Below are 9764 nucleotides of genomic sequence, written 5' to 3'. Positions count from 1 at the left end.
GAAGTGCAAACTAGCTACACTAGCCTATAGCTAACCTGCCTTCCAACTTTTGAAAATCATGAATGAATGAAAAAAGAAGTAATTGATTTTTTTATATTTTTTATTAATACTAGGCCCGCAGCTCGGCTGTTGCGTGGCCTCGCCTGCCCTATTGGCGCGAACATGTGTGTGTGTGTGTGTGTGTCTGTGTGTGTGTGTGTGTGTGTGTGTGTGTGTGTGTGTGTGTCAGCCACAGGGAGGCACTAGTCAGACTGCTCTGCTGGGATCCTCTCTATGGACTCTGTGGAGGAGTTTTGGGAGCGCTGGGCCTGACAGGAGAGGTGCTGGGATGCTGGAGAACTGTCCATCGCAGAGTGCATCAGGGGTAGATAGATGTCATCCATGTTGGGCAGTACCAACACTTTCTGTAGGGGGGGGAAGCATTTTTGTGCTGCAACCTAGTCTATATATCCACCAATATTATTGTTAATTAATAATTAATTAATAATTATAATTAATATAATTGTTATTTAATGTTGGGCAGTACACACACTTTCTGTAGGGGGGGAAGCATTTTTGTGCTGCAACCTAGTCTATATAATTATCCACCAATATTATTGCAGCCACTAATGCCTGCTGCTGTATAAATAAGTACCAACAAGTCTCTTGCATAAATAAGGTCATGATGTGGGTCAGTGGGAGAGATACAGTAGAGATGGGTTTCCCTGAATGGGGTCACAGCTTATGAAAACCAGTGGAGAGGAGATCAGCAATGTCTGTGTGCAAGGATGCAGAAGAGAGATGAAAGAGGAAGGGACCGAGGAGGAGGAGAAGAGCAGGGAACAAGGACACCCAAGGGTGGGGGTCGGTTAGAGGGTTGGGGGAGGGGTAAGAGGGTGGGGGGAGGGGTAAGAGGTGACGGTTACCTGGAACTCGTCCTGTAGTTTCTTTTGGATCCACTCGGTCACATGACAGAAAGTCACCTCCCTCTCCCCTAGCTTGGGTCTGACACGCAGATCCAGCTTAGGGGGCACACAGAAGCTGTACCTGCACACACACACACACACACACACACGCACACGCACACGCACACGCACACGCACACGCACACACGCACGTGTGCACACACACACGCACACACACACACAGTCTTACTTAGGTCACTTTTGGGCTATTTACATAGACTGCATGCATTAGTATAACACTTTATAATAACAGTCAGTTATAAGTAATTAATAAGCCTTTAGTTAAAGGATGGCTTTACTGATAATCAACCCACTTTGTATCATATATAATCTGTGTAATATAAGCACATGTGCAGTGTTTAGCTTCTCTCTCTGTTTTCCTCACAGAGATCTCCCATGTCCTCCTCTGGCAAGTCGCTCCGTTCTGACACGTTTTACATCACAATGCGTCACAACGGGGCTGCGGAAGTTCTGCTGGAGAGGCAGAATCTGCTCAGAGGGCGGTGCTGTTATTGTTTATTTTCATTCTTTAAGTATGCGCACATCCAATCACATGGAGAGCCTTAACAAGGCTTAATGACTTGCAGCTGGTGGGGGCTGAGTTTCTGCAGGAGGATTTTTCTCCATGAGGTAAACAGAGAGAGAAGGTAAACACTGCCCATGTGCTTATATGACCAAGATTATATATGATACAAAGTGGTTTGATTATCGGTAAAGCCATCCTTTAATGATGAACTAATCATTTATAAAACTGTGGCGGCTGTGGCTCAGGAGGTAGAGCGCGTCGTTCGATCCCCGGCTCCTCCAGTCCGCATGTCGAAAGTGTCCTTGGGCAAGACACTGAACCCCAAATTTCTCCCGATGGCTGTGCCAGCACCCTGCGTGGAAGCTGGCTGCCTTCGGTGTGTGAATGAGTGAACGTAGGCACATTGTAAAGCGCTTTGGATAAAAGCGCTCTATAAATGCAGGCAGGGCCGGCTCGCCCTACAGGCGAAACAGTTTCCTGCCTGGGGCGCCAGTTCGGCTAGGGCGCTCTGTAGCCCTCACAAAACAACAAACAAACAAAAACTAAAATCGCTGGTGTGCGCCCAGGCGCCCCCTCCTTTTCTGCACAATCAGTGCTTGAAATTGGGCGCAGGATTGCGGGAATCCCGACAAGCCGCTTGTCACAGACAGCGTCAGTGCAGCAGCTGAGTAGCCTACTCACCTGGTGGTGAGTGTCACTTCACCTGCCTTAGGCCCAATTCCAATTCGCCCCCTTACTGACTCAAGCCCTTAGAGGCACGTTCATGTGAAGGGAGTGAGGGTTTAGGGATGTCCCACAGTGAAATCGCAAAGTGAATGAGGGCTCAGAGTGAGCCCTTTCTGCCCCCTTACCGTAAGGGAGCAGCTGTGGCCACTTACGGAAAGGGAATTGCCCACAATGCATAGCGTTGTGACGTATAAAACGGGGAAGGCTGCAAATATCTGTCAAAAAAATAAAACAACACGCGCGAAACGAACGCGGTGTTTGCGAGTGCGCTGGAATGCCTTAATTGACAATGAAACATTACATTAATAGGGATTTCAGATTAGACAAAAATATTATATCAGAGGAATGCAAGTAGTTATTTTACCCAATCCTAGAATAATCATCGATCATTTCTATTAGGTCTACAATTGCAATCCACAACTTTTTTGATGAATGAGAAATAGTTTTACCGAATCTGTATTGTACAGTATTGACATTGTGTATAATGTTGGGTGACATGTCATTATTATGCTTATTTTCATTATAATTACACATGTTGCAGATTGCAGATTTTGCAGTAGGCTACATTTATTTTTAAATAACCTGTTGTCCACTCGGAGCCAGAGCCTGGATGAGAACAGACTCATCTGGGAGTCTATTCCTCAAAGTGTCTTGACAATAAACAATATATAGCGAACCCCAAATGTGCCAGAGTCAACATCATCTTGTCAAGTGCAAAGGGCTCTGCTGTCCCAATCCTCTTATTTAGCCAATGTGGATCCCTTCCACACTTGATGACTCAACCATTTTCAGATGGCGGCCATTAGAGGGACTGGGGGTTCAGGGCTTGAGTGTTTAGGGGGCGGATTGGAATTGGGCCTTAAGGCCTAAACATGGTCGTCCGTCAGAGCCTCGCCCCGCCCTCCCCGTGTGACGGCGGGTGGAGCGCCGTCCTACGGGGAGGGGCCGCCGTCGGCTGACGGGGGCTGCTCGAAAATGTGACTTCACGGCGACAATACGTGCGTGACGACAGCTGCAGGAGAGTTGTGATTGGCCGTTGCCCTGGCTCTTCGTCGTAAAGTCACCTTTCAAAGCATGATGTTAGATTATAACAACTAGTTGTGTGGCTTAGCCTTCCCAAATGTTGAGGGTCGTTTTTTAGAATTTAATACATAGAATTGGGAACGTTACATTCAATTTCATTCAGACTGCCTGGCACACAATCTCCGCCATTTTCACACGGAGCTTCCGCGGGGGGGGGGGGGGGGGGGGGGGGGGGGGGGGGGGGCGGCGTAGTGGCGTCCGAGCATGTGGGGCTCGCTGGCGCCGCCAGACGGCGAGACGGCTCCAATTCGAGGGGGACGGACGACCATGTTTAGGCCTTTAGTGCCTTCTCCTCCCCATCAAAAGTGAACCAGGAAAATACATTTTAAAAGGCTGTAGGCTGCTTTAGTTTAGTTTCCCTCTTTTTTTGTTTTGTTTCTGTTTGACATCTACTAGACTATCGTTTAATCGTGGTTGCTTTCAGTAGTCTGGAGCCGTTTTGAAACATTTCTGCTGATTCAGTCGAACTCATTGACAAAGCACCCGGACGATTTTTATTGTGAAGAACCTACAGATACTCTGACTATTGACAGAGAAGGGGAGCGAGAGAGAGAGAGAGAGAGAGAGAGAGAGGGGGGGGGGGGTGGAAGAGAAAAGACGTGAGTGAAACAGCAGAGCAGATTGTGGGAGAAACCAACGTGCAAGTAAGTAACAAGCTGCTGCTGCTGCTCTCCAGAGATGTACACAGACAGTTTAGGGGCCTGGTGCGTGCATAAGTGAAAAAGGGGCACCCCCTCATAATTATTTATAAAAAAAATGAAGTATACAAGTCAGGCCTGGAGAAACAGAGTAACCAGTGACTCCTGCTACCGATTTACATGTAAAAAATAAATAAATGGATAAAAGAATCTCTTCATTTTGACACAATTTGAAATCACACAATTTATCAGTGAAATACTGTAATGTATAGATTCATTATGCTATAACATATTTTCTACTGATACTTATATTAACCCAGTGGCACTCATATTCTGGTTTATTTCAAGAAAAACATTTTGGCTAGTGGAAATTCTAATTGGCTAGTAACTTTAAAATCTAGCAGCTATATTGACTGGTGATCAAAAGTTAATTTCAAGCCCTGCAGGGAGAGCAGGTGGTGACATGGGAGTGAGAAAAGGAGTCAATCTAATCCTAATGTTAATTTAAAATGAGATTTTCCTATAAATCTGGCTTCAAACGACCAAAATCTTTATATGATAATAATAATAATAATAAATGCTGGTGATTCACAGATGTACGTGTGTGTGTGTGTGTGTGTGTGTGTGTGTGTGTGTGTGTGTGTGTGTGTGTGTGTGTGTGTGTGTGTGTGTGTGTGTGTGTGTGTGAAGGGGGAGGGGGAGGGGAGGAGGGGGGGCGCCAAATCAAGTCTCGCCTAGGGCTCCAATATGACTAGAGCCGGCCCTGAATTTAATTCGAATTTCGAAAATAAAATAAAAAATGTAAAAAAAAAAAAAAAAAAAAAAAAAAAAAAAAAAAAAATTGTGAGTGAAATGTTGCATTGTCTCCCCTGATTTTCCATAAACCTTGCTTAAAATGCTTATAAAAATTGTTTTACTTGCTCAAACCAAGCGATTTGACTATACTTAGAATCAGGGGAGACAATGCAACATTTCACTCAAAAAAAAAAATTGGGGGGATATTTTATTGTCCCTCCATTTCAAATCTCATTCCGGTGAGCCTGCAGAAGGCTTTGCTAGATGAGGGACAAGCACTGTTAAATGAGGAAATGGCATTTCCTCATTCCTCACAACAAGTATGTCAGCGGATATGTGCGCGGCACAAGGGAATGGTCAATCACAGCTCTCGTGCTGAAATGTTGCATTGTCTCCCCTGATTCTAAGTCTACGGCTTTATTAATTAATATAAAAAGCTTCTGCTGTGGATTTTTAGCTCAAACAAGCATTGCACCACTGAAGTAAAGAACATGTTACATGACATTGACATTTTCGAAAATAAAAAACAGTTTTGACAATCATGAGTGGTTCATTAAATATTTAGTAGGCTCAGGTCTGAGTGCCAAAGGGGTGCCAAAGTCACCCCCTCTCCCTCTTCATGGGATTTCATCTGCCATTAATTTTTCCATAAACCTTGCTTAAAATGCTTATAAAAATTGTTTTACTTGCTCAAACCAAGCGATTTGACTATACTTAGAATCAGGGGAGACAATGCAACATTTCACTCAAAAAAAAAAATTTTTTTTTTTTTTTTTTTTTTTTTCGAATTTCGAATTTCAATAATAAAAGTCGACCTTGATAATAACAACGATTATTCGAAAATTCGAAATTCGATGCCCATCCCTAGTATATACTGTATGTATGTATGTGTATATAGAGCATATTGAAGCATGTACATAACTAATATATAATATATATGGTGATGGTAATAGTTATATGTATAATTATATATATAAGATATGGTAATGGTATATATACATAATATGTGATGTAGTTTATGTATATTCTACACATCTGTAATGATATGTAGGTATTTCTGATGTATGCAATACCTTGAAAGGTACAGTATGTATGTATGTAATATCCAAAACTGTACCGTTTGTACAGAATGTATTTTTTACACAGAATGTAAATTTTGTATGTGATTGAAACTATGCAAATTGTTTGATGTCTTGAAACTATGCAAGTTGTTTGACCCCAGGAAGAATAGCTGCAGCTCTGCTGTAGCTAATGGGGATCTTAAATAAAGACAAAGACAAAGAAGCAGTCAGCTCTTACAACACTGCAGTTCAAACTACAAAGTGTTCCTCACCTCTTATAAATCATGTGTAAATCATTTACAGTTCATTCACAAGACTTTCTGCATCCGGTCATCTAAAGTGTCAACAATTCATCACATATAAATGGGTTACATACAAGGGAGTAGCTCCATTTGTGAAAATTGAAGCCAATGCGCAAGTGTCTTAAACCTGCATTCTTTCGAATGGCCTGCAGGGGGTGACTCCACTGGCTGCAAAAATAAGTCTGATTTAGGGTTGCCAACCGTCCCTTAAAATACGGAATTGTCCCGTATTTGTAAACAAAAAGACGTGTTCCGTATTGAACTGATACGGGACGCGCTTTGTCCCGTATTGGAGAAACAATGCAGTGCAAAGAGTGACGGGCTATTTGTATTGAGTGAGAAACTCCATAGCCGCTGCAGCTGCTCTGCCCCTCAGCCTGTGTGGTGTCATGTTACGTTCAACTACCCTGGAATGGCTTCTCATTGATTGTTGTGAGTCACGACCAATGAAGCGCTGTCAGCGTTGCTAGATTCAACTAAACTCTGACGACAGCACATTGAGTAAGCTTTTTTCTTAATACAGCTGTTTTAGCCTATTAAGAATAAGAAACTTCTGTTTTGTGACGCCCAAATACAATTCTTAAATGATAATCTAGGAAGAGGCTACGTGCAAAAATGCAAAAACTGATCAAATTCAGGTTTGCTTGTCTTAATAATAATGGGTAGGCTAAATGGTTGAAGTTGAAGCAATTGCAGTTATGTGATTGTTAATAATTCCACTACTGACTGCCCCCCCCCGGACCGCCCCCCGACCGTTCCTTATTTCCATTTCAAGAAGTTGGCAACCCTAGTCTGATTGTATGGAAGTGAATGGGAAAATGAACCTACTTCTCACTTGATTTATGGCCTCAGTAACCACTCAATCGCAAGAGATCATAGAACGGCGATCCTCAAAGTCTGGACTCCGGTCCGCATCCGGACCGAGACGCCGTCCTATCCGGACCGAGCCCTATAACCTACAAATCATTGATAACTTACATTTTCACGGACCGTTTCTATTTTAACCGGCACATGCTTTTATAGTCTTTACGGTACTACTGGTTTATCTGCCAGGAAGCTCACAGACCAATGCATGCGCAGTAAATCATCACACGTGATGCTACTCAGCCAATCAAATAATTTCTCTCTGTTGCTTCTCAGTGGTGCTGCAAGAGTGTGATACACGGACGGAGGGGAGGCGAGAGATAGTCATTTCACATCGTGTGCTCAAAAGAAACCACTCTTACATGTCCATTCATTGTTCTTACGGGCAATTCAAAACCAGTATGTCTTGTGTGAAGTGCGGTGCGATCCTGACCTGTCTATGGAAGCGCCACACATGAGCAAACACACACCAGGGCACACTCACTGCCCAACTCAAGGGCATGCGAGGTTTGCATTGCAATTGCATTGATCGACAGACAGACAGACAGACAGACAGACAGACAGAGAGACAGACAGGCAGACAGACAGACAGACAGACAGACAGGCAGACAGAGAGACAGACAGACAGACAGACAGACAGACAGGCAGACAGACAGACAGACAGAGAGACAGACAGACAGACAGTCAGTCAGACAGACAGACAGACAGACAGACAGACAGACAGAGAGACAGACAGACAGATAGACAGACAGACAGACAGACAGACAGACAGGCAGAGAGACAAACAGACAGGCAGACAGACAGACAGACAGACAGACAGACAGACAGGCAGGCAGACAGACAGACAGACAGACAGACAGACAGAGAGACAGACAGACAGACAGACAGACAGACAGACAGACAGATAGAGAGATGGATAGGGAGCTCACTTCTCTCAAGAGAAAAGGTTGTTTGTTGGCTGAGAGTGTTAAATGTGAAATGGAGTGAAGAAAGGGGGAAACTTATTTCTCTTAAATTAAAGCACTTCATTTTAAGATGCACATTTTTCCAAAGCACTCTGTTGTATGTTATTTTTAAATGCATTATTTTACTTGAAATGAGAAAAGAACATGTATTTATTATAGTAGGCTAGTTATGTATAATTAATCCAGTTAAATATGAAAACTGTAAATAAGCATTGTTGATGTTTATTTTGATTTAACAGTCAGTTGTTGACTACATACAGACGTTGTACCATTAGGCTACTGCAATCATGGAGTTCAATAGCCTGGGTAAACCCATCCCCCACGTGACCTGCTCTCAGACCTGTTCTCAGTCACTCACTAGTGACTGGGAACTGAGAGAGCAGGTCACGTGGGGGCTGGGTTTACCTAGGCTAGGAGTTCAATGGCACTAAATCATAGCGCAAGCTACGTTACAATGTTCCGGACCTTTGCTTGAGGAGATTTTCTCTAACTGGACCTCTTTGAATTTAGAACATGTCACTCAAACCAAAACTTAAAAAAGAAATTGCGGATTAAAAAAGTAGACATTTTGTTTTTAAGTTTTCGTCTGAATGAAATGTTCTATGCTCTCTCCTGATTAAAAATATAGCTGTATCACTTGGTTTGACCAAGTAAAAGTATTCTTTATAAGCATTTTTACGAAATGTCTATGGAAAAAAATATGGTGGATTAAATCCCTTGCATGGTTTGTATGCCAAAACCAGAAGTGGGTGTGACTTTGGCTCTCTATGGGGACAATGCGTTATTATGGAACCCACCGCGGTTTTGGGCAGACCACGCCCTGCGCCTAACCTTGCTTGCAAGATGGATAACCTCACGAGATCAAAGATTCTCTCGACGTAATCCATCTTGTCATGCACAGGCAGTTAAGATGATTGTGTCTTGGTACAGTGGCCTGTCCCGGCAGCTCAAAAGCAGAATGCAGGTGATGCAAAACAACATGGTCAGGTTCCTGTTAACACGTTCACTGCCATTGACGAGATATCTCGGCTTACAGAATCCAACGGTTGACTGCCAATGACGAGATATCTCGGCTTAAATTTTTTTTTTTTTTTTTTGACGGTGGGACGTGGATCAACGCTCTCCACGTCTCCTATAAAAAATATTGGAGCCACCGAACGTGTACAACCCATTCCACCGACCCACTAAGTGGCGACAGTGTTCTCCAGACTAGAGGAAGGCAAGCAAAAAGCAGTGTGAGGAAGCCATTCTCATGAAAATGGATTGGCGAAAACGCTTTCACTTTCGCGCTTGGGAGCTGGCGGTGGGGTTTTGCAAATTTGCATAATAGATTACGGGTGGAACACACTTTGAAACACGCAGCATAAATAAGACCAGAATCGCAAAAGCTTCATCAAAGCTCTCAACACAAACCCCAAGAAACGAGCGAGCCCATATCCAGACTTGCACAGCGGCCGCCAGCAGACAGGCACAGCAGCAGCAAAGCAGTGAGCCTGGTGACGCGAGGTTACAGCAGCAACAGAAACGAGCTTGTGACACGCCCGCTGCAGCCAAGAAGAACACACACGGAGGGAGGAGTTTGAAGGAGAGGGGTGTTTCCTGCTGTTATGGAGGAAATTACTGTTCAAAACTATTGTTTAGATGTCTGACGTCTTACTGATGCCAAAAATGAATGGTTAAAGTGACTGTTCTATCGAATTTCACAAAAAGCCGTTTATCTCAGAATAAATTTTCAGACGCTGAAACCATGCTGTATTCAACTGCTAATGCTTACATAACTACTAACTCTACAAACTAACTCTTTTAGACAGAGAAAGCACACATTCTATTAGTTCTTTTGAGATATTGTGTGTTCACAAA

The 9764-nt window shown here is 43.5% G+C and overlaps 1 protein-coding gene across 1 annotated transcript in view; it reads right to left on the bottom strand.

The window, feature by feature from the left end:
* Positions 1-242: 242 nt before the first annotated feature.
* Positions 243-9764, bottom strand: part of tex2l (testis expressed 2, like) — a gene marked incomplete at both ends in the record, with an annotated part of 53714 nt that continues 44192 nt past the window's right edge. The window contains 2 exons of the mRNA XM_083649315.1: positions 243-404; positions 906-1026. Coding sequence (XP_083505441.1) covers positions 243-404; positions 906-1026 — 283 coding nt within the window. The remainder of the gene's footprint in view (positions 405-905; positions 1027-9764) is intronic.

This window comes from Poromitra crassiceps, assembly GCF_964638095.1.
Source record: "Poromitra crassiceps genome assembly, chromosome: 13".
In the NCBI taxonomy this organism is placed as follows: Eukaryota; Metazoa; Chordata; class Actinopteri; order Beryciformes; family Melamphaidae; genus Poromitra; species Poromitra crassiceps.
Note: the sequence above shows the minus strand (reverse complement) of the source record. Positions and strands in the feature narration are given on the sequence as shown.